Source organism: Anarhichas minor, unplaced genomic scaffold (genome assembly GCF_050575085.1).
Source record: "Anarhichas minor isolate MPS153535 unplaced genomic scaffold, ASM5057508v1 ptg000017l, whole genome shotgun sequence".
Classification (NCBI taxonomy): Eukaryota; Metazoa; Chordata; class Actinopteri; order Perciformes; family Anarhichadidae; genus Anarhichas; species Anarhichas minor.
The window spans coordinates 18,498,159-18,524,063 of record NW_027466463.1 but is presented as its reverse complement, the minus strand read 5'-3'; the positions used below and the strand labels follow the sequence as shown (position 1 = coordinate 18,524,063).

Sequence of the window (25,905 nt, the reverse complement as noted above, 5' to 3'; positions counted from 1 at the left end):
GTCAGAGAGAGTTGAACCCTCTGAGAAAGTTCCTTCAAAGGAGACGTGAACCGCTTTCATGACGATTCAAAGCAGATAATATGTGAACAGCAGTGAATGGAGGCTCTTCTGTGTGATTTGGGGATCTCCCAGCTGGCTTACTTTAATAACCAAGTGTAACAAGTAATACATGATGTATTACTGGAGGTTTCATAAGACACAAAGAGCAGTAACACATTGTAATATACACAAAGATTTTTTTAGCTCCTAAAATGTCAAATCCACCTCTAGAAACACATGATTTGTAATAGTTTTTGCAAGTTCTTTTCAGTGTTTTGCGCAACATCAGCATTTATTTAGAGTTGTGTTCGTGTCCACCAGATAAATATTCACTCTCCTTTCAGCTGTTTTGCAACACCATGCAGAACATTATCGTACAAATACGCCAGGAATCCATAAACACATTTAGATCAACGACTAGCTGATTACATTCATAAACACTCAACATTAGTTTGAGCAGTTGTACGTGTTTGAGCACAGGAAGTCTACAGCTACACTGCTCAATACATTTAGGCACCGATTGGGAAGAGCAGTGTAATGGAGAGGAAGAAATGAGAATAAATGAGGTTCAGCGTTTGCCAGGCTTTCGCTTTCTCTCTCTCACACACACACACACACACACACACACACACACACACGACTATTAAGGAACAGGGAGGCGGCCCACTTCTTCCCTTTCCAAACACTGCCACCCACAGCTCTTACGGTTCATTATCCTAATGTTCAGCCATGTGCCAAAGATTCCCGACAAGTTGAGAACCACCAGCACACCCTGAACAAAGGCCGCTCAGGAAACAGGGAAGTGGTGCAGCATGAAGGGAAATCAAACACACAGATGTGTTGACGGTTCTGTACTCTGGATATCTGAGACAATAGTACGAATGCCTATTAGGAACAACTGCAAACATGCTATTCGTTCTCATTTTACAGCTGCTTGCTTGTACGCGGTTGTGGTCAACAACATAACAGCATGAATGTAGAGGGGAAAACAAGTTATTGAGAAGATTGGACGTTCAAACGGCTGTTTATTTTAAAGAATGAAATGGGCAGACGGTGGGAAGTGAATCCGCTGGGAATACTGGCGTGTCTGCGTTGTTTGGACAGTGAAAGATGGCCCGCATGCAAAGCATCACATTCCATCTGAAACAGCCACAAGACCTCTGTATTTTCTCAGACATCCTCATCTGGGATCATCCAGGCCAGACCTCAAACATCCTCCCACTTTCTAGAGAAAACTCCATTTCCACTGCAGCGAGAGGAGTGAGGGGTTGAGGATGAGGAGGAAGAACCAGGAGTCAGTGAAGAAGGTGGTGATCTCCTGGAACAAATGTATCCAAAGCCTTGTAATTATTGGGCAACTAGATTGTTGGATAATTGGCTTGACCTTATTGGTTATCTGTCAACTAAAAAAATATATAAAAATAAAACAGCACATAATGAAACAAAGTCAACAACAAACTGCTCTGTTAAGCGGTGACGGACAGATTAACTGCATTGTTTGAAATACTCTCCCATCTCTCAGCATCTCCGATTCCTCCAGACCCGCCTCCCCTCTGCCTGCGTAAGCTCTTATGCAACGTTGTGACGCAGCGACTGCCCGACCGTGCATCCCACCGTGCATCCCACCGCCCACGTAGCTTCTGATCCGCACCCTCGTTCTTCCCCGACACCTCTTCACCTCTCAAGTCAGCCTGCCTCCCACCACACGGTCAGCCTCTCCACTTCAAAAACTCCCCTTCAGGACTGCGTGTCTTGTATGTTGTTTTTGTGCACATCAGTGCCCGTGTTTAATCCAGTGTGTGTGTGTGTGTGTGTGTGTGTGTGTGTGTGTGTGTGTGTTTATTTATGTGCCGTCCATCTCGTGGCCCCTCAGCAGGAGATTATAATCAGGGCAGAAATCACAGACGAGGAGGAGAAATGTATTTAAAAACACCAAAAACAACTGGCCTCGGGGAGGCGTCGTCCCACTTACACACTGCACCTCTAACTGCAAGATAATTAAACAAAAAGGATGGAGACCATTAAAGGCATGTTTAAAGATGGTGAAACTGTTTTTGTTTCTTTACTTTAAGCTTTGTTTTTCTTACCTCCTCTGACTTCTTTTTAGCGATGTCACCACATTTTTAGGGGTTGATGGACAGGACAAAGGGATGTGTGGTTGTTTGTGGGGTTTTTCTTGGTTGGGGACAATTTTTACTCTGATGAAACAACTCCATCTTTAAGTGCGGACCTTTTTTATTCTCATGTTCCTGACCACAGTCTGTGAGAATGACTGGGCTTCACCACCAGCAGAAGGTGTGGGATGGATTACAGCAGGACAGCGGGCAGTTGACACAGCTGAGAAGTGAAGTGAGTGGGAAAACGACGGCGGTGGTGGTGAGAGTCAAGAGAGGCTCCAGGCCTGTACGTCAGCACATATGAGCCTCCCTGCAGCAGCTGTGAATGTCAAGATCACACTAACTGCCTCCGCGGATCACCGGGAATACGGTTGTTTTTCATGCTCGCAGAATCATCCACAAGTGACAACAGAGGATGCAGCGCGCTACGTGCACGTGCTACGTGTAGTATTCTCCTGGCACAACTTACTCTTGGGATGAAGGGCCAAACATAGCAAATTCGGAAGTGCTTTACACTTGCATTCTCTCTAGTGTCCATCAGGGGGCGACTCCTCTGGTAGTATAGAAGTCTATGAGAAAATGACTCTACTTCTCTCTTGATTTATTACCTCAGTAAACATTGTAAACGTGAGTTTATGGTCTCAATCTCTAGTTTCAAGTCTTCTTCAATACAGCACGCTGTTCATTTAGTAAATGATGGTTTACATAAAGCAGAGTATGCTTCAGGGAGGGGCTACATTGTGATTGACAGGTCTCTACCAGAGCTGTATACATCGTCTCTACGTCACTCCGTCTGTCGTCCAAATAAGTTCACTTCCGCTCATCGGTTGCAAAAAAGCCAAGATGGCGACGACCGTAATCCAAGATGGCGATGGCCAAGACGCGGAACTCGAGGCTTCAAAACGGCAGTCTGCAAACCAATGGGTGACGTCACGATGATGATGAAACATGATGTGTTTACCACGGTGTCCGTTCTACTACTATTCTATATTATAAATGGTCATGTCAAGAGGTGGACCAACCAACAAACAGAGACATCGTAGAGCGTTGGCACGCTAAACTGCCCCGTAGTTCATACCAGAACTGATGCTAAATAAGTAATTCAAAGACTTCAGAGTCCACTTTCAAGATATTCTGAATAAGAACTGCCCCTGCTGCCACTGTCCATGATGGTGACTTTGCTGTGAGGGCAGCAGACTCTGAACATCTTATCTGGGCTGTTTACAAAACTGTAAATCTAAATCAGTACTGCAGCGGTTCTTTGGGAGCTGTTCACAAAGTGGCTGCAGGAGAAGAAGCAGCGACGTGGTTCAATCCTGAGGGGAAGAAAACGTTTGGGAGAGATTTTAAAAATGAATGTGTGTACAGTAGTGGAGCAGAGAGGAAGGTTATTCCACAGTCATCAGTATTCACAGGATGAACACTGTACTGGTAAAGAGTAAAAAACAGCATTGGTTGCATAATTTTCACTTTGCATCATGTTCAGATGCATAACAACCTTGAATTTTCTAAATACACTGAATAATCGGTGGATTTTAAGAGCCCAGTTCAGCTATGATAAGTGGATGAGACTGAACTGTGGTACACCAAGAAATCAACTATTATTCTGCAGAAATTAATTAGTGAAATTAAGTTAATTTCTGCAGAATACGTAATCAATCTGAAAGGAAACAAACTGATGAATTCACAACCGAATCAAAACAATTAGAAAACAGAAGATTATAGGAATACACGATATATATCGGGCCTGATAAATTAGCTAAGCTAAATTCTACTGTGTTCTCCATATTAGGAATCACATTCAAATGAACAATCGCCACCATGAATGCACTGTGATGCTGTGCAGAATAGGTTCATGTTTCTTTACTGAGGCACTTTTAGTAAAAGTTTCGGATGAAGCACAAGACTGTGGACTGATTTTAAGGAAGTGAAAAGTTGTAAAATAGGGATGTTTTGATACCGTGGTCTATTTGCATTGAAATGGGGCCGTTAGTCAAAGCTCCAGGAAAGGAAGTGACAAAATATGGCAATTTGGGAGGTAAAGGATGTCGACAGATTAATGGCCGCTGTGCTCTGTACCTGAAAATTGGGCCGAAGCAAAACTCCCATGAGGTCTGACCAGAGAGAATTAAGTGGTAGATGTGTGTGTGTGTGTGTGTGTGTGTGTGTGTGTGTGTGTGTGTGTGTGTCATAAATCTGTTGCTTAATCCTCTGAATACTTTCTATCTGCTGTATTCTTCAGATATTCATCATCACAGATGTCACCTGCTCGGGTCAGGACAGACACTCATTACACAGAAAGGGAAGAAGAAGAAGTAAAATAAAGAGTAGGCATGACGCGCTCCCAGACTGAGGGACTGTGGGTCTCAGAAACCTCGGCCCCAGCCTCCTGGTGCCCTCAGACAGCTCTGCAGTCCAGCTGTGCACAAAACACCAGCTAGGAATACCAAACCAATCCAGGAGATGAGAGAAGGTCACGAGGAAAGGAGGTCGGGAAAGTGGAAAATCTAGATTAGAGCTGCGTGGTCTTTCAATTAAGGAACATTATTGTATATTGATGCCTTCAAATGTCTAAATGTCAAAGATGATCAGTTCAAGACTAAGAAAACAGAAAATTCTTTCCATTTTAGAAGCTGGAACAATGACTAACTTATCATCATAATGTTCTGTAGATCAACTAATCAATCACTCGACTAATTAGATAGACGTCTCAGATCTCTGTTTTTAATAAAACTGTATAAAGTACGTAGACTAAAGATACTCTATGGAGCAATGTTTTAATAAGCGGTCCCTGTTGTGTTTATATCTCATATTTTACAGCTCTACTAACACAGGGATGAGAACAAGTAATGAACTGACTGCAGGGAGCGGTAATACAAAGGATGGACATGAATTAAAACGAACTGTCGCTCCTCGACGAGAGGAAGAAGAGTGCTGGACGATAGAAACAATAATGGGTCAAACACTTTGAATTAGCGAAGATGTGTGGTTTGGAACAAAGAGCAGCATGAAGCGATGAAACAAAAACAGATTAGAACTTTATGATCAAAGTTTGTGATTTAAAGTTGGCAAGTGAAACTAAAATATTTTTTAAAAGGATTTTTTGTCACCGATCTGTGTTGACAAGGGAAGAAAAACATGAATTGCGTGCATGCTATTTACACACACACACACACACGACCAGGGTCAAACAGTGTTTACAAAACTGATTTCTGTGACTTGTTGTGATCTGAATCACCCTGCCACAGTAAAACCGGTCTGGTTTTCCACACAGGTTAAAAGAAACTATTAAAAAAATAGATGAAAATCTATTTCCTCTGAAGGAATGAAGGAGTGACGGTTAAGGCCAACTGCGCTCGCTTTGTTTTGTCAACATACTGCATGTTGTGGATCCAGCATGTTGCCTGAGTTTTATTGTAGCAGCAGATCCTTAACTACACCATGAAACACACAGCGAGTCTTCAGCAGAATGAGATTTAGAGATACAGTCGTGATGTATTCCTTCTTCTGTCATGTGCAGACATAATGACCCCGAGGCCTATTTCGCGTCACGGCTCATTTGTTTGAAAAAGCCACAGCGAGTCACAGTGTTGTTATTATTTTTTGGAGCGTCTTAAACACTGCAACATCACTAATTACAGCCAGCGACCAGCGACAGGAGAGTAAATCCAACACAATGGGACACTACGTAAACAAAGAAACCCACAAGATACTGAAGCAGCATTGGGTTTGACATGCCGGTCCCCGAGGAAAACCAGAAACACAACACGGTCTTCATGTTGCCCGACAGCAGAACACCTCCCACTTTGTTCCCATTGTTGTCTTGTCTTCTAAAGTTTCCCTCTTTCTATTTGTTCTTCGGCGGAACGGTTTGCGTAGTCGTCACACAAAGAATGGAGGGACTTCACCTCCAGGTAAACGGCTCAAGGGCAGAAATTCACAGCAGCGCGACAGAAAAACACATTATTATGATACAGGGGCTTTTAGACTAATAATGACCTCATCCACGTCTCCCTAATCTCCCAAAGTCAAACCAACAAGGTGTGTTCCAACGAATAAATAATTAAAAGATTAAGGCCACACACCCACATGAACACTATGTGCACACACTATAGTTAACCTCTTGATATCACATGAAAAGGCGACACGCTGCTACCTCAGAGGATGTTCTGATGATTAGAGATTTATTCCTCAAAGGGCGGTGTGAACAGATCTGCCACCTTGCATTAGAAACCACACATCTCTACAACAGGAAGCGTTCCAAAGAAACTATTTCATCTAATGTCAGCCAGCTCGGACATCAAAAACAACGCAGACAGCTGGTTATAATGCTGATGAAGGAACACAAACGGGAATATATAAAAAGAGGAAGTGAGCAAGAAGCAGTAGAGGGAAAAGGTGAGAGCAGGCAGGTGATGGATGTTTACAACTGACGGTTTGGGTCATAATTTCTCCACTCGCCTTTGTTTTCTCTTCCAAAAAAACGTTTGGTTAACCCGGGGGGGGTGTTTGAAACCTGTCTGGCTGCTCTTGTTTTTTGCCCCGTCTGACTTCTTTTTAGCCATGTGGCCATCGTTAGATCATCCATCTAACTACAAAAGGTTGTATCAAACCAGAGTAATACTTTAAAACCAACAAATAATCCGTTGTGGTTTAGAAATCTGTGACTTTTGAAGTTCAACAAATCTCTTGTTGAATAATTTATCTCTTTTCTACAAGAGTATTAAACCTGGAGTCCTTTAAATGTTAGTCTTTCAGTTGTAGTTCTTAAAAGTCACCGTGTGTCATTTGGGGGGGGGGGGGGGGATCAATTGGCAGAAATGGAATATAACATTATTAAGTAAGATAAGAATGTGTTTTTGTTAGCTTGGAGTGAGACCTTTATATCTAGATACGGAGCAGGGTTTCACAGAACCGGCCACCGTGTCTCTACGGAAGCCCAGAATGGACAAACTGAACACAGCCTCCAGAGAGGGACATTAGCGTTTTTGCATCGGCCTTCAGAGTTCTCCTTCACGCTTGATCAGTTGGTTTGCGATCTGAAACATCACTGCTAGATGTCACCAAATCCTGCAAACTAGACCTTTAAATATTACATTTAATATAACGACTTAAACAATAATAAAGTGTCGAGAATCTAAAGATGGCATCGGATGCTTTGTCAAATTCTTCTCTTCTTGAGACTATTGTTTTAAGTTATCCATTTACTTGATACATTTTGCCAAATGAATAAGAGAGTTAAAAACAATGTTCACAGACTACGGTATTGAAAAAAGTACTGTATCGTTTTGGATTCAAAACTCTATATTAACTAAGAAATTGTCTCCTCCCCAAACAAACCACATGCATAGCTTCAACAAGGATCAAAGAACGCTGCATTCATAAATAAAAACTGGATTCAGATGAGATCAAATAAAAACCGGTTCCTAAAACATGCAGAGTCATCATATACCTGTCATGTAGAAATCCAGAAGTTGAAAGAGCTCCACACACACGCCAACGCCCCGATACGCTGACGAAGCAGTTCCTCTGAGGATGTTTGAGGGAAGGTTGCCATGAGCTTATAAAAATCACTGGAGACATTATCAATGCAAATAAACTCGTGGCCTCCAACTGTCTGATCCCCCTTCTTCAAGCCTGCTGAGGTAAGCACTGGACCTCTGAGTGTGTTAATGCTGAGGAACATTTTAATTAATAAATATATATATATATATATTCTGTGAAGTTTAGTGGATTGAAGGCCGGAGCTCGGAGAGTCGCTCTGCTCTTCAGTTTGTTTGTTCTTCTTCGTCGTGTCATCATCTCGTTTTAGCCTTTGTTTACAAATGAGGCAGCTGTGCACGATAAACAGACGAGGTGCTTTATTTACTTAAATGAGCATATATATACTGTATGTATGGTATAAACACACTACAGACCATACATCCCTCTTTAGAGAAATCCAATTTACCAACAAGCAAACCTTTGTGTGCAACAAACACCGACTCGTCATATTCTTGTTAAAACCTAAACTGTGGAGTTCGGGTCACCGTGAGAAGTTCCTCTGTGTGGAGCCAGAAGTGTCTGCAGACAGACAGGGGAATGCCATTCATTTTAAGAATTCACATTTGTTATTGCTGCGCCCCAAAGGCAGGTCAGCCAACACTCGTAAACCACTCTGTCTTACACACACGCTAGGAAATAGACCCCGGATTGTTTCGGGTTCGTCTCTGGGATGTAAAATTTGAAGACGGAGGATTTTGGTGAGCTGTTGCACCCCAGAGATGTTTAAATTCTGGGTCTTACGTGCCAAAATGGCTACAATGTAAACCCTGTTTTACAGTCCCAAAAGAGTTTTAGGATTCACTTTGTGATTTCCAGTTCTGAACTAACTGTGCTAGACCTGCAGAATAATAGTGAATATGGTGATTTTAAGTGTGAACGCAAAGAGACGTCGTTCAAAACAAGTTAAATGCTTTTGATAATACAAAGATCTAGTCTCTTAATGTCCCATAGACTTCACACATGGGACAACATGAGGAGCAAAGAGCATTGTCCAGGCCTCTACTTCTAATAAATAAGATCAAATAAATGAGATTTGTTTTAAGGAGATAGGATTCAGGGTGCATGACAAGGAAATTGTTGATTCATGATCAGAAATGGAGCTGAAGTCTGAGCAGGAAATGAGTGTCTGTGTTTATACTTGTAGGAGTTACTTTGTTATGTCTGAACCCAGTCAACCTGCACACGCTGATAACAAGGGGTCCAGAGAGGACCACAAAGACCTCAAGGGGACCATGAGGACCACAAAGACCTCATCAAGGGGACCAGAGAGGACCACAAAGACCTCATCAAGGGGACCAGCGAGGACCACAAAGACCTCATCAAGGGGACCAGAGAGGACCACAAAGACCTCAAGGGGACCTCCAGGAGACTTTGTACATTTTAAACCATTTCTTAAGGGGGTTACAGATCTTAAAGACTACTCTTAATTGCCTCTGTGATTTACAGATAATGTGTTTATATTAAAAAGGGAGCGACCCCTAGTAATTAATGTAACCTTCCCACACCTGTGCAGTTTTATTTATTACTTTCAGTATCCATGAACTTAAAGGCAACAGGATACAAGTGTAGGATACAACTCTTTTCCTTAACTCCTAACATTTTACATTTCAATTTGCAAAACAAATAAATAAACCTGGTAACTTACCGTTCACGTCCCTGCTCCACAAAGTCTGCAGAGGAAATCTGGATGCGTCTTCTTCTTCGTCCTTTTTTAAAACCGTCTCATCATCAAACTCGTGACTTTAACAAGGTGGCTTTTAACAAAACGACATGTTTTAAAATGTATTTCTTTCTCTCTGTTGCTTCTCTTCCTGCCGCAGAAAGCGCGTTTGTTGTTGTGCGGTGGAGCTGGAGAGGCGCTCGTGTTTAGAGCACGGAGGCAAAGCTAGCGAGAGGAATAACGTCTACTTCCGGTTATGGATTTCAAATTAAGATAACCTCGCTGTCCCCTCCCTCAAGTATGAATCAGAATCTGTTTCATTGGCAAAGTATGTGAGCACAAACAATAGATTTGACTTTTTTTTTGTTGCCCTCAATGTAACACACAGTTGAAATAACAATGGAGATATAAATAGACACACAACTAAAAGTAACGGCAACAAAGCTGAACGAAGATAAAATGAGCATAGAATAAATATGTATACAACTGAGCAGTTCAATAAGAAACAAATGATATATATACATGAAGTAAGTGATTAAGTACAGTGTAACTGCATGCCTCAGTATATACAGCGTGCAGGATTTAAGAATAGCAGCATGTCATCATTTGTTCAGAACAGTTCAAGTGAGGGATTTCTCCTTATCAGAGTATTTCAATTTTAGTATTAAGTATTTAAGTATTTTTTGTTGTCTGAGAAGGTGAAAACGTCCAGGATTTGACAAAAAAATTTGGAAAGAATACCCATGAGACAACATAAGATAAACCTTTATTAATCTGAACAGAATATAAATGTATACAGATAAATACAGAGTAAAAAACAACAAAAGAGGTATATAAAACTGCATAAAGAAACTATACAAGAGAAGTTAGATAAAGTACAGTCTAGAATATGTAAACCGCATATACACACGTATCAGCTACCATAAATGTATGTATAGACAAAAACATTATATACAATACATTTCTGTTATAATGGTTTTATGAAACGTACTGTTTCTGATATTTAGCATCCTCTTATTGACATGAATGGGATAGACAAAATGTTAGAAATCATCTCTAAAACGAACATAGACTACAAATCATAACTACGTGTGCTACACAAAGAGACCCTAACACAAAACATATAACTGAACATATATTTAGTGCATACACCCAAAATAGCATGCTTTTATTTTGAACGCCAACGTTATAGCTTCCGGTGTTGTCCTGTGTGTGATGTGCTTGACTCACCTGGACTGCGCTCTCTCTCTCTCTCTCTCTCTCTCTCTCTCTCTCTCTCTCTCTCTCTCTCTCTCTCTCTCTCTCTCTCTCTCTCTCTCTCTCTCTCTCTCTCTCTCTCTCTCTCACACACACACAAACACACGCCTTTAACCTAAAAACACCAGTCGTGGCACACTTTTGCTCACAATCTGCCCTAGAGCCAAAAGACAGTATAGGGTCTATTATAGTTCAAGCTCAATTATCAATCACCTGCACCCGGAATGCACCTGTGAAATTACCTGTAACCAATTAGATCTATGTATATATATATATATATATATATATATATATATATATATATATATATATATATATACACACTCTATTGAGCAGTGTCCACTAATGGTTATACAAACACTTAGAACCCGTGTGATTGGGTTGTAAAGGGATTACAGCCTAGACTACACCGGAGTGTGATGAAGATATAAGTACCCTATTCCCAGCTGGAACAACCAGTTCTTTGCTCTATATTCTAAATATGTAGAAAGAGGTCATACCTGACTAACCTCAACCCTCTCAGGCAAGCCTTTCTGCTCCAGAGGATCAAAACACGGCTAAACATAGTCCCACTGAGAGATTTTAATCTGTGGTGAGTGTCAGCATGCTTTCTTTCTCTCCACATGGGCAAGAAAATGAGATAAGAAGCGTACTAATAATTAATAAAATTCCCTGTTTGCTCGGCATTTTTAGAGTTGGCCCTCCGGTCCCACATACTTGCTATTATTAAATCTATCCCACAATGACAATGCTGGTTTACTGATGTTAATCAAGTACATTTACAATGTTCACCATCTTAGTTAAGTGTGCTATCGTACTAACCTTTGCTAAATACTGCTAGTAGTAATAGTTTTTTTAGGTATTTGAGTATAACCCAAAGTATTGGAGAAATTAGAGGGAATGGGGTTATCAAAGTTATGACAGTTCGTCCTCTGAGGAGCATGAATGTGTGTACAGAATGTCCCCGGCATTCAATTTAATTCTTGTCGAGATATTTTATTCTGGACCGAGGACGTTAGCATGGGTAGAAACAGGCGATTAAAACACAAAAAAAGAAAAGAGAATAACATCTGGAAAATGTTAGTGTTGCCTAAAGATGGATTAACACGTCAATCTATGCCGACTCTTGAAAAACCCAGGAAAAAAACTTTCTGAGCGCTAAACAGCCGCTAACTAAAAACACATTCCTGCATGTTTTTCCCCACATCGTGTGTGTATGTAGCACATTTCCTAAGTTTTCCTTAATTTTCAAAAAGCTGAACTCCATTTGTGAGGAAATTGGATTTACTGAACTGAGCGGCTTCGTGAAGCTGGTGGAGCTCCAGCAATCAGAACTGATGGGAACGGGGGGGAAATTGTCCTGCACTTATCCGGCCACTAGAGAATATGAGAAGAGTTGTTAGAGTAATTGATAATTGTGTGTGGGTTGAATGTAGCGTGTCTGTTGATAATGACTCCCAAATCCAAACCTCCGAGTCTGCTCTTCGCCTGTCGAGCATGGCGGAGACGTTGTGTTGTGCTCTCTGCTCCTGGCTGGAGCCGGAGCTCGCGTCCCCAAGATGCCTATCGTTGCCCAAAGCAGCCAGCGTATCTGCAATTATGTTGCATTGGCTGATAATGACCTTCCCCTCCACATCCACCGTGAGCTCATTTTATTCATAAACATGCCGGATGGAGATAATTGATGAAAAAGTAGTCGGTCAGTGCTGCTCACTCATAAATCTCTTCTATTTGAGGGGCAATTTCCTGAATGTGACACTGAAATACTTTCTGTTATTATGAGACATTAGACACGTGCAGTGGAAGCCAGGAAAACACATTGTTAAGGTTTTCCCAGGTGCACTATGATGGGAATCATGTACTTTGTTGATATTCCCGTTTGAGCACTTTGCAGTTGAGTTACATGATGTGCAGTATTTTCTGTTGAGCAAGCTACACACCAAGCTCCCTTAGCTTGTGTGTCTTTATGCACGGATCTCTTCTTTCCTTGACTCAGCAGTAAATGAAAAGCTTGTTACAATATGAACACCAGCAGATTATCACCACGAGCTGGAGAAAACGTATTTTATCAAAAACAGATAATTGTATGTGGTTGAGTGATACAAGTGACAATCATTTTGTTGTTCAACAGAGTTGTTTAAAGTTACAATTTAGAAGAAGACGAACAGAAGGATCAGCTCAGGCTAGACTATGTTCTGACTCAAGTTTTGTTCACAGTGCACACCTGGTGCTGCTGTTGTTATAATACATATTTTGAGAACAGATGGATAATCTATGTGGAATTATCATGAGACTGTTGAAAAATAACACGGCAGAGAAGAGAGAGCACAGGAAATGTCTGATAGGTGATTCAATGATAGCTTTGATTAACAGCAGCTATTAACCGTATTTCCATTGCAGCTGCAGAGTCCATATTGTCTCATTAAAGAGTTCGTCCCTCAGCGGAACGGAGCATATGGTATTTAAGCTTCTCCTCATCAAGAACAAGTCGATCATGAATCATATTTCCATATGTGTTGTAATAACAAAGCGGTCCGTAACGGTCCACACGCGTCCCTTGTTGTCTTCACTAAGAGACAGATGTGAATGAGTGAAGTATTTCTGCAGGTTCAGTTAAATAAGCTTCACATTTATAATCAGAAAATGTCACTTGATATGGATATTAACATTTCTGGCATGGCTCCATGTTCGCGCTGTGTATTTTCTGCAGGAATTCTGCTTCTTTTGTCGTTATTGTCCGGAGCTGCGAGGTGCCAAAGACTCCCTCAGCCATCTAATCTGGTTCACTGTGCCAAGGGGAATTGTTTTTGTCAGTTATTGAATTAGCTCACCCACTTCGATCGCCATTTTTTTTTTTCAAACGTTGTCCTTTTTGTAATCGAGGAGCTTGATTAAAATATGCAATAATTTCATGTAGTGTGTGAGAGGAATATTCAAACTGTTTTGTTGATCCACACAGTCTCACAGCTGATAGAAAACGGCCTTGAAACGATCACATTCAGCATCAGCGCCATGTGCTTGGCTCTATTTTATGTGTATCGCCGTTAGATAATCAGCTTAACTGACCATGTTCATGCCGATAATGCTTTAATTAACTGCTGCACTGGGCGACCACTGGCTCTGGTTTTTTCTGCCCTCGTGAAGCAGACGGTCAGTGTGTGCACACAGTCTGAGGAGATTAGGCAGAGAGGGGCCTCCTTTGAAGGCGGCCATGCGGACGGCTAATTTGAGACTGAATGGGCATTTTCTTTGGCGAGGCCGTGGAGTATGCCTGGCTGGCTGGGCAAAGCTGTCTCCATCTCACTTTTCTCTGTCTTTCAGAGTGAATTAAAAGGAAAGTCTGGTGTGAGGTGCTGGAGCCCTGCCAGGGGCCCCACTTCTCCCCGGCTTAGGACGCCAATTCTGACCACTTCGCTGACGAGGAATGAGGCCCTCAACTCATTAAAAACAGAGACGGCTGCCCCCTCAATGCCCCGTTTGACGGATTCCTCCACTACTCCCTCCACCTCAGTCTCCACTTTCCTGACCACACACTCATCACTCCTACAGCTGTAATCAGACTCTTTATCGTCACCCACACCTGCCCCCTCTTTTAGCCTCTAGGATTTTTCCAGCATCCAGAACAACAGAGTGTGACGGTGCACCCTCTCCAGTCCCCTCGGGGCTCTTGAACAGCCTCCACACCCACGGTGCCGGGGCAGATTAGGCCCCTCTGCGCTTTCTTTGGCCAGATCTCGTGGTTGCATAAGCTCCTGACACTCTCAAAAAGGTTTCCCTGTCGTGTTCAGAACGCAGAGCACACTGACACGGAAGGTGTTTAGATTAAAACTCTGTCACTGGGGGGTGGACGGTCAGCTAAAGGCCCGTTGCTAATGCTACATGACAGTTTGGGATTTTTTAGACATGAGCCATAGAGTATATATCCTAGAGTGACTGAGGAGGACTCAAACGGCCACGTTAACCAGGAGAGAAACGGCATCTGCAAGGATGCAGCTACAGCTCAATATGAGTGCACCAAAAGCCAAAACATGCTGGTTTACCTTTAGATGATTGAACCATACCGGCCGACCACAGAGACCTAAAGCACTGCAGGTATTCTCAGAGGAGTCCAGCTCACACTGAGAACATTCAGCTGCACTTTTGTGTCACTCGCAAAGGTCATTACAGTTCAAAGACACTAAATGCCCTTTAAGTGGCACATGTATAAAAATGACACACTTAGTGATTATTGAATTGATTACAGACACTTTAGAAATAGGTCTTTTCTAGCTTCTATCTTACTTATTGTTTCTAGAACAAGAATACAGCTGGTCACTGGAGTTTTCAGTAAATGTTACTTAACCAGGAGTAACGTGACAACGGGTTGCGTTCCTCCAAATGTTGACTCTTAATTAAATGTAAGGTTGACTCAACGTAAACTACAGTGTGAGTGTGTTCAGTGTAATGAAGAAAAATCTCGCCCAGTGCATCAGTGTGGTACACTGATGTGTTTGTAATAGTTCTTAGACAACAATGTAGCTCTACGGCACAGAGGAATACAGAAAATGTAGCTCAGCGATAGCCTCTAAGTTTCACAAAATGTGCTGAAACACAAGCTTCCTCCTGGTCAGAGGGGACGATGTGCACATGGTTATTAATATTCACAGAGGCAGGCATACTGTTGGGTAATGTGGGTCAAACGTGCACAGTGCAGGTGCACGTGAGGAAGTGAGGCAGAGCCGCCCCCGTCCCGACATTAAGGGGACAGGGGTGGGGGGGTGGGGGGCATCTTGAATCAGTTTTGAGTCTGAAACGGCCTCTGGTCTGTCTGCAAGCCACGTGGGACATCAGCGTGCTCTGGCTGCAAATACACAGAGAAACAAATATGCACTTTGTGTATTTGGGGATGTTGATATTTATGAACATTTCAGGCCGGTTATCATCCTGATAGAAGTACTGGGTCCCAGTTTCCCACTTTGAAGGAGAAGGAAAGTCAAAGGAAGAAAGCCTAAAGTGACAGACAGTGCGGTGATGAACCTGCTCTACATACTCGATGTAGCGCTCCACTGCACTCAATGTTCTCCCAGCATGCTCTGTCATAATTTCTATTTTAACGTTAGTCTGGGTCAAGTAATGTTCTCACTCTCTCTTAAAGCTGCCGGGGTTTATCAAACAACTCTCAACCATACCAGTGGTGATTTGGGACTGCACTTGGTCCGAGTGTGTGCATCACATAATCAAAAGAAGACATTGTTTGCTATTTGCTAAACATTATGATATTTGTTTATGTGTCATTTAAATATTTCCTGTCTCTCTCCAGGCAGAAATTATTTATAAAGAATAAATCTGTTTCAAAGATTGAAATGTTTATTTGCTTTTGTTGTTGAGAGTTAAGACAAAAAGATCAATACCACTCTAAATACGAAGATACAGCCAGCTGATGGTTAGCTTAGCTTAGCATAAAGACTGGAAGCAGGGGGAAACAGCTAGCCTGGTTTCAGGAAGTCACTGCATCCGGCCAAGAAACAGTCCCGACCATTTTTGTTTTCACGCTTTGGCTTTTGTACAAGTCAAACAAGTAAGATATTCCGTGTTAATTAGCATTGAATTTAGTTAAAGTCAGGCTAGCTGTTTCCCCTATTTCCAGCCTTTGTGCTAAGCTAAGCTAAGCTAAGCTGCTGGCTGTAGCTTCATAATTATCATACATACATGAGAGAGTTATCGATCCTCTCATCTAGCTCTGAGAAGGAAACCATTTAAGCACATTTCACAAACGTCAAACTATTCTTCTACATTTATTAAAGAATAAAGATGCTTTTCCTACTTCACTCCAAATGCTTCCCATGTTTTCTAATCACTATCTTGCCACCATGTCCAAGAGGAAACACACTACCATGACCAAACACTCTGAAAATGATCCTGTCTGGAATGTTGAGTATAAAAGTCCCTTCGCAAGAGCCAAAGCTCGCAGCAGATTAACTCTGATTGAAGGTCCTGAAATTACCTCCAGACTTGGTCAAATAGTTGGTGTAATGGAGGGGCAGCTAATGGGCGGAGAGCTATGCATGCATGTCACGTATCCATGCGTCCCATCATCAGCAGTGCTGGGAGCAGCCGGAGCTTCCAGTGCATTTTTCTCTGACTCAATGTCTGAGGTTTTTTCCTTGTATGTGGAATCAGTTTATGAAGTAGATTTAGTTCTAATACCCTGATCTGATCGCTCTGTTTTCAGTGGATTTTAGGTCAAATTCTTCACAAGAAAACAGGGTTTATCTGCAGCTGAAACATCTTTTTTCTTGGCCCCGTTTCATTCGCATCCTCTCATATCTTGTACCGTTTTGATTGGAATTATTTTGGTCTCTGCACAATTTGTTTCCTTCGTGATTAAGAGCTGCGTAACTGAAGTTGTTTGATGCTCTCCAGATGGCAGCTATTTGAATACACATGCAAAGCTCTGATCAGCACAGGCCACTCAAAACAAAGACAACAATCTGACGTAAGCAGAGATTCCGGTATTTGTTCTGGGATAAGAAATAACTTGAGCTCTTATCTTTGTAAACTTCCTTGGATGAAGCTTAGGGATGCTGTATAGAGTATGACTGAAAGCTGCAGAGCATAAGTATTTGGGACAGTTCTGTGCATGCATAGGCATCTGCAGACTCATTCACTCCAGTTTTTTGTGTGTTTTTCCCTCTTTTGAGGAGCTGGCAGGCGACAGAGCCGCCATCATCTGGGTGCAGTAATGCCTCAAAACACAAAGAGCCCCATTCAGAGTCCTCAGCAGGCGTATCCCACACCCACACAGTCAAGAGGACACCCGGACCCATCAAGCACACACAGCCTGGAGTCATTAAGGAAAGCAAAGTAAAACATTCACAGGAAAAACATTTACCAGCAAAGGAAGGCTCGGAGAAGGAGAAATGAGAGCAAAAGGATGGAACAGAAACCTGTCGATCACCACATCTGTCCAGGAACTGTCTCCCTCCTGCCGCCTCATCCACGGTGATTTACGTTCATCAAACATACACAGGCATTACTCCCACAGCTTACAACAATATCTACGGCTATTCTGAGGAGCTCAGGGGTCCACATGCCGTGTGTGAGTCTGGAGCCAGCAGAGATCTCAGAGGCAGACAGAGAGGCCCTGATCTCTGTGAACTCTAGACTCAGGCCCACAATGGAAGAACTATATATTAAAGGGGTACTCCACCAATTATTAAAAGTCGTTGGTTTTTGTAGTGTTTTTGTAAAATGGCCTCAAGTGATGTCACTTGAGTCAATGTCGGGTCTGAGACTACAAGTTTGAAAATGAAAAACAAATCTGTGAGTGTTGAGTTCCAAAGAAGTGTTTACCAGACCTCTGTCTTCATCTTAGCTTCAGCCCGTTACTACCATAACACACCTGAATCGCTGACCCAACTATAGGCGTTCAAGTTGCATTGTGGGTAATGTAGGCGACATGTTTTGACAAGAAAGATTGCATGGAATAAAAAGTACAATCTCTGGTTCTGTTGCGTCAACTGTGAATTTGTTTTAAGCTGTCCATCATAAGGCTGACAATGTTTACTGTATATACAAACACACAATATTGGTGTGTATGACAAGAGGAGTCCAAGAGAGTCTTAATGAGATTTCCAAAGAGCAGAGTTCCCTAATTTTCTGACCAAGGGTGAAACTACATCTACTGTGTGCGTGCCAAGGTTGTAAATCACCAAATGCCCTGATATCAAACACACTGGCACTTCCATATTCCCACACTGAACCGTTCCCTTTAGATCATAAATCACAATTTTATTTGGCTTTGCAGTGACTGTGATGAAATACGACACTTGGAGCATCAACACATCCTGCAGTGGATCCCCGTGCAGCACAATGCGGAGTCTGAACGCTGCTGATTCTTCACGTAACCCCACACCGGTGCAGCCAAGGCATGAAATATTCATGTGAAGATGTTTGGAAACACATTTGCTTTTATTAAAAGTCACTCAGTTTAAATAATAGATTGTGTAATGTGACACTGGAGATGGCTCAGTGCATGAAAAACCTAAAGAACCCTTTTAACATGTGTAATCGGACGTGTTATCATTAATTACGTTATAACGGTAGAAATACTCACAGCAGGAGGTCAACATGAGGCCAAAGATCCCTAATGTACTTATAAATGTCCAATTAAATGGAAAGATGAAAAGCAATCTCACAGGGGAACTAGTGTTTGTAGTGTTGCTGAACAGAATTTAACATTTTCTTTCAAGCTTGTTATCTCTCAATCTAACAACTGGGACAAAAAGACTAGGCTAAATGAAATACACACATATGCAGCCAGTTGTAAATCAGGAAGTGATGTTTACTGTGGAGGTTGATTCATATCTGTCATGTATAAAGCACACACTGCCCCCTGTTGAGCAGATAAGAAAACACAGACAAAAAGCTGCATGACAAGCATTTTTTATTTTTTTAAAAAGCAGCTCATTTAATAAATCATCTTTGTACAAAACGTCAGTAGAGAGCACGCTACGGCAATGTGAGCTAGTGTTTTAACATGAAATACTGAACTACTTGGTGTCACAGTATTTTTCTTGTGAAAACGTAGAACGAGTTTAGCAGTATTTGTAATAATTACAGTAATAATATTCAGAAGTACCTGCATAGAAAAGCTTAATATGTACCAACACTTAAACCATCATTCTGGTTGACACATCCGCACTTCATTCCATAATGAAATAAACCTTCAGTAACCTCAAATTCATTTGTTTCATTGTGAATTACATCATTTGGCATCGCTCCAACGTACTAAATGTTCAGCTCAGATGAACCTTTTACGGACATAAAACTGTCTAACATGTAAATGTAAATGTGATCCATCGTGCCCATGAATTGCACTATATTATAGTTACTTCTCCATGCTTTCACTTCCTTTCTTAATATTTCGTGGCGTCTTTGTTTTGGCCGCTTTCTCTTTTTTAACTTCTTCCTTCTTCACCTCCACCTCGCTGCCCTCGTCCTCCTCGTTCTCCGACTTGGTGGGGACCTTCCTCAGCTTGTGCTTGCCTTTGATGGGAGCAGCGAACGTGAGCGAAGACTTGATGAAATCCAGAGGGAAGATGCCCACGTCTCCGTCGAAGCGGTTCTTGGTGACCTGCAGGGACCTGCGGCCGGCACACGTCACCAGCTTCTTCTCCTGCAGAATCAGGACGTTGTCGGCTTCTTGGCTGGCCTGCGAGGGGTTAAAGGTCGAGACGTGTTTTAGTTGTGTTGAATAACTGCAGTTTTGTAAAGAGCGTCTGGGCAAAGACAAGTCAATGAATGTGTTTGTTTGTTTAGATCCGCTACTCTAGCTACAAAAACAGCAAGACTCAAGAGCTCTCTTTGCCCTCTTTAAAACATTAAGCGTATTAAATTGTAAATAAAACTGTTTAAAAGTTAATTTCTATTCATGAACTACACAGTTCTGACTAAAACACGATAAAAGAAAAAGTTGAAAATGGAATCCGTCACTGTTGGAAGTGTAAACTAACCACTTTGCGTCTCAGTTTAGTTTAAAAGAGAAAGGCGAGACGTTACCTTTGCTGAACCAAAGATGGAGGCGGTTTGCAGCTCTCGGTCATCCTCCTCTTTCCGGGGGTGAATGACCAGAGTGACGTGGCAGCTGCTGTTGGTGGCAAACTTCCTGAACGCTCCGATAATGTGGTCCTGGACCGCAAACCTGGACACGTGGAACATCTTTTATTTCCCCATTTGTGATGGAAAACTTTAAAAGTGTTGTGCTTGAAGAAACCGATATTGCAGAGAGAGAGTTTATCGTTGTATTTGTCGTAATTAAACTCTTACTCACTTGTCGACTGAGAGGTTTTCTTGCCCCATCATGAACTGCAGGTTGTCGATGATCACGTGGTTGATGTCGTAAAGGTAGACAGCATGCTGCATTGTGTCCAGCACCGTCCTTTAGAGAAGGTTGGAGAGGGGTCAGATCAAAATGATTCACGTAAAAATGCTGCTTTTATATCATATATTAATCTGTTGATGTAAAAGATTTACTTTGGTCAAACTTACTTGATGTTCTGCTGCCCGTGGAAGGTCATGAAGTAGAGCGCCAGCTCTTCGAACTTGTCTGCCCAGAAGTCGTACTGCTCCAGGTTCTCCTCCAGCCTCTGCATGGCAAACTGCGTCAGCATGATCTTCGCCAGGCGCACGTTGTTGATCTCGAAGCTGCCCCACAACGTGTTGACGCCCTGCATGCAGAGGTCCAGGGCAACCTCACTGATAAAGGTGGTCTTCCCACTGCCGGTAGGACCTGGTGCACAAAGAGACATGCATGTTAAGATACACTATACATGTTTGTTTGTAAACTGTACAGGGTGAGTAAGAGATGATAAGAGATGTGGTTCTTAAATGTACAACTCTGCAGAGTTGGGAGATCAGGACTATATTTTAAATTATGATTGTTTGAGAAACACAATTACTGACATCATGCTTCCTACCTGTGAAAACCGTCAGCTCCCCCTTGCGGTGTCCCTTCAGGATCCTGTTGAGCTCCGGAAACCTCCCCCACTTCACTCCGGCCACCTGCTCCGTGTTCACCAGCTCCCCGTACACGTCCTCTCTGAGCTGCTTGAAAGAAACGATGGACTTGTGGGCCGCTGGGATGGAGGATTTGATGATGTGGCTGAAGTTCTTCCCCTGGGCCAGCGCCTCCACGGGACACGGCCGGTACTCCCCGGGCCGCACCAGCGAGCAGCGCCTCAGACCCAGCTTGCGCGAGAAGATCTTCGACGCCTCCCAGGAGCGAATGTCGTCTCCCAGCCACAGCGTCACCCGCTTGAACTGTTCCAGGTAAGGCAGCAGGATCGGCGGGAGGCAGCTGACCCCGCGTGGGAGAGCCACGCTGGGGAGTCCCGTGGCCTGGCTCACAGCCAGAGTGTCCAGCTCGTGTCCGGTCAGCACCACCTCCGTGTCCATACGGCCCACCAGGGGGAGGCCAAACAGGCTGTAGTACGAATTAGACTTTGGGACTGTAGCTTCATTGTAGATAACTCTGTCAGTGTCTGTGCTTTGGGCGGAGAGCAGCTTCACCCCCTTTAGGGAGGAGTCAGGTCCACCAAACCAGGGGAAAACCAGACTCTTGGTAGGTTTGAAGAGCCGCACGCCAAACCTCTTGAGTGTTGCATTTGAGACCTTTGTGATCTGAAATAAAACGTTGATAAAGCTCATCAACTGTGAGGAAAATAGTCTTGAGATGTTGTTGTTTTGTGGCGATTATACTCGTCATTATTTTTACAATTTGTCAAATTTTTTTTTTTTACTCTGATAAAATTTCTTAATTTTATCTTTATTTTATCTTTAATTTCTGATTTAAATTATTTTTTGTTTTCAATTTTTTTTCTTCAACAATACAATTTTTTAGTCTTTTATTGTCTTCTTGTTTGTTTTTGTCCTGTTTATTTATCATGCCGTGACTAATGCATTTTATTCTGATTTAGTTTTCATACAAGCTTTATAACAAAGATAATATGTTTTACTGATTATTAATATTATCAATATTTAAATGGCATGCAATTACAACAATTACAGTTGGAAAATCTTTAATAACATGCTCTAAATATTGAAAGATGGACAAAATGTATTAATTTAAATGATAACTGAATGCTTGTCTGCCTCTTAACGATAACTATAAGATTACAATGTAGACCTTTAGATAGATTTACTTTCCCTGTTTTCAATGATTGTGATGTTCTCTGTTGTTCCTTTGATTATTCTGACGTATACAAATAAAAACATAATATGTTAGAATAACAAACACCCATGCATTTACTCAACGTTACCTGGAACATGGTCTTAACCAGCAGAGTCTCGTCCTCGGGAAGGTCAGAGAAGGGCACGGAGCTGGACCAGATCCTCTGCACCTCCCTCAGCTCCCTCTCCATCTCATCCTGCTCCTCCAAACTCTCCGGGTATCCCAGCAGCACACGGGGGCTGAGGAAGTCCTGCTCCTCCTTCTGCATCACCTCCAGGCAGTCCTGGAGATCCTCCCAGCTCCCTTCCACCAGCGTGTCCTTGCACAGAAACTGTCCGGTGGTTTTGTCGACGAACAGGGAGCAGCTGTCCCTCCTGGCGGACACTTCCACGAAGATGCTCGGAGTGTGGAGGCAGCTGTAGCCATCGTGGAAGGGAATGTCTTTGGAGCGCAGGTACTGTTTGATGTCTGTGACTGTGACGGGGCTCACAGGGAACTCCACAGTAGACTTTGCATCTTTCTTAAAAGCCCTGGTCCCACCGTGTGCCAGGAAGTAGCCTGTACCCCGCAGCTCCAAACCACAGGGAGGCCTGTGCAGGAGCCCCTGAGTGAGAGGTCTCACACAGAGGGATGGGATGTGTCTTTGGTGGAGAAACCTCGGGGCTGCCACCTGCAAGAGACAGGTGGTGCCCCTCAGCAGCGAGCTCCTCCACATTAGTTATCTGGTGAGTTCATTGAACCTGCGACAGACACGAGAAGAGGAAAGAAACATCAAGTAACACACAGCAAAGCTACAGAGTTCATTCATGGATGACCTATGCTAGTGTTAGTCAAAGACAGAGAGGCAGAAAACCGTTATCTTGTTTATTTTTTTTATCAAACGGACATTGATTGTACAAGAAAATTAGCCTGCATGTGCACGAAAGCCTTATCTAGAAATGCATTACGTTTAATTAAGGAACAAACGCACAAAATCTACCTTACTGGCTCTGATGTCTGCCCTCATTTTCCTCCATGCTCCTATAACCCCGGCTTTTCGGTGCGTTATCAAAACAAGTCCGTGTGAAACATAGGCTGAACTGCGTATATATGTTTTTGCTATAATTTTAATTTTACAAGTCAAAACTTTTAAATATGCACGTGTGAAATGTTTATCTTAATACATTAGAATTAAACATTTTCATTTGTTAACCGAAGAAGTTTAATTTTAATTTTCTTCAACGGTCGTGTCAGGGATGTGTTGCACTCCGGAACATTTCATCGACGGACCAAAGCACATACATGCCCGTCAAGTCGTCCTCTGTGCATGTTGTTGCTAGCTAACGTTAATGTGTGCTCAGCGGTTGTTTTAGAGTACTTTAAGTAAAATATAGTATATATATAATATATATATTAATTAATTTTCACACGATGACATCCAGAGGGACAGCGAGTCGCTTCCTGAACAGCGTTCTGCAGAACGGTGTCGGTCGGTACGTCTGCCAGCTGAAGCGAGTCTCCATCATCTTCTCTAAAAACGCACAGAGCTCGTTGGGAGTCAGGTAAAAATATATATATATTCATACAAAAATAGTGAAGTTAAGCCCTGCTGTAATTTCATTCGTTGATCTTCATCTGCTAAGTAACTAGCTGGTTTATAAATGTACTCCAGTATTTTGTTCTGAAATGTGGATTTTGAAGTACAAAGTAGCGGAAAATGGAAACACTCAAAGCTGTATTTAGAGTAAGAATAGCGCTTTAACAAGTGTACTTGGTTATATTCCACCTTGTCAGTTGCAGCGTAACAAAAGGCAACATCAGATATTCTTTGGTCAATAAGAAAAGACGCTCCTGTATAGTGACACAGAGCGACCACTGCATCACTACCGTCTTCCTTTCGTCTTCAGGGAGTTCATTGAAGAGGGAGTGGTGGATTATGCCAAGAAGAACCCTGCCACCGTCGTGTACGTGTCTCCTCAGTCATGCAGGATACCCAAAATAGTTGCAGAATACTGTAAGTGCTCATGACTTTGTGTTTTGATGGGACGTTCGACTAATCCTCAATTTCTTTCCTCGTTATAGCTCATGCTTTTATTTCTAGAATAGTGCTTTTATTTTATTTTAGAGTCGTTATTTCCAAAATATTTCCTGGAACCTTTCTGGGAAAGAACGATGATATGTTGAACTATTCACAGGGGAAATAGAGAGAAAGTTCTGAGACAGTTTTATGAGTTAAGCTCGTTGTGTTGAGCTTATAAGCCGTCGATGATTTCCAGAGAAATATCTTCTAAAGAAATGCTTAAACTGGAAAAACATAGAGATCCTTTAAACTCAAGTAAATATGAATTTGTAATTGTATTCTCCATTTATATTGAGTGTGGTTGCCTGTAGAACACCATCTCAATTTTCCTTATAATTAGCACCAACTTAAGTAATTACACAATAATTTAAAGTCACATATCAGATCTTTTTCTAGGACATTTAACTTAATTGTGGGGCCGTTAAAAAAGACAAAAAACAAACCGACAAAATATTTCCTTTTTTCATTATTGTTGATATGATCAAAAATATAAGCAGACTTCTGAAGCAAATAGAAACATACCTTGTCTATGCTAAAATTAACAAACGCTACTTTAAAGGCGTGCTTTACAGTTGAAAGGTCAGGTTCAGGGTTATAATCAAGCTTTCTGGTAAAGTGTGTGACAAGTTTAAGCCCTGTGGTTTTTCTTTAAATTAAATAAATAAGAAAAGTGAACTGCAGTAAAGTTACGTGATTTATGTTTGCTACTAGATGCTGTAGGGGGCAGTATAACACTGTTTTTTATGAGACCTCTATTCCGGTACTTTCTTGTTGACACTGCTACATTTCCCACTGGGCGGGTTTCTCTGTGCGACCCTTTTTAAAGTCACTCATATCTTTTTATTCCTTCCTGCAGTAAACGGCAACGTGAGGGAAGAACTCGTCACGAGCAAAACGTCTCCGCAGATTTCGGAGCTTTTGACCAAGCTGACCAATCAGTCCGGTCTGGACATCATCCGCATCCGCAAGCCCTTCCACACAGACAACCCCAGTATCCAGGGCCAGTGGCACCCATTCACCAACCGGGCCCCGTCCATCGGCCCCATCAGACCACAGAACCAGGACGCCGAATAAGGACCAGAGTCCGAAGTTACAATTGCTCATTAATTGCAGAATATTCTTGCGAGATGTCCTTCTTTGAAGCTGTTCAAGTGAACGATCTGAATTAAATCACAGGTCAAGTACGTTTGCGGCAATTTTCCAATGATTCTGCAGAAGACCCCACTTACGGCAGAACGTTTTCCACCATGCCGTTCTTTCCGTTGGTGGCGGCGAAGCCTCTGTAGCTGTGCAGAAAAGTGCACACATCACCAGCTCTGAATGTTGATTAGACTTTACATGAATCCACCAGAGGCTTGTCAGCTGGCATATTAAAAAAACAACATAACTGTTTTTTTTAACGTCAAGGTTATTTGAAGATTCACTGCGATGAAGTGCAGCGCGGAGCAGATGGAACTTTGTATGAAATAAATATTATTGTGCAAATGCTGGCATTGGTGTTTAAATTTAGATTTTCTTG

General features: G+C 42.3%; 2 protein-coding genes across 3 annotated transcripts; one reads left to right on the top strand and one right to left on the bottom strand.

Annotated features, from left to right (window-relative positions):
- Positions 1-19,025: 19,025 nt before the first annotated feature.
- On the bottom strand, positions 19,026-23,386 carry twnk (twinkle mtDNA helicase). Of its 2 annotated transcripts, none has more exons than XM_076094080.1 (7): positions 23,307-23,386; positions 22,416-23,067; positions 21,075-21,777; positions 20,647-20,887; positions 20,429-20,536; positions 20,158-20,299; positions 19,026-19,810 (listed from the first exon to the last, which is right to left on the bottom strand). In XM_076094080.1, exons 2-7 carry the CDS (start codon positions 23,040-23,042, stop codon positions 19,487-19,489), a joined length of 2,145 nt encoding a protein of 714 aa, XP_075950195.1. In that variant the 5' UTR covers positions 23,043-23,067; positions 23,307-23,386; the 3' UTR covers positions 19,026-19,486. The 2 variants fall into 2 exon arrangements, with proteins under 2 accessions (XP_075950195.1, XP_075950196.1); XM_076094081.1 differs by having other exon boundaries at positions 23,312-23,364.
- A 218-nt stretch (positions 23,387-23,604) lies between these two features.
- On the top strand, positions 23,605-25,876 carry mrpl43 (mitochondrial ribosomal protein L43). Its single transcript, XM_076094078.1, has 3 exons — positions 23,605-23,868; positions 24,214-24,320; positions 25,243-25,876. The coding sequence occupies exons 1-3, from the start codon at positions 23,738-23,740 to the stop codon at positions 25,458-25,460; spliced, it is 456 nt and encodes a 151-aa protein (XP_075950193.1). The 5' UTR covers positions 23,605-23,737; the 3' UTR covers positions 25,461-25,876.
- The last annotated feature ends 29 nt before the right edge of the window (positions 25,877-25,905 follow it).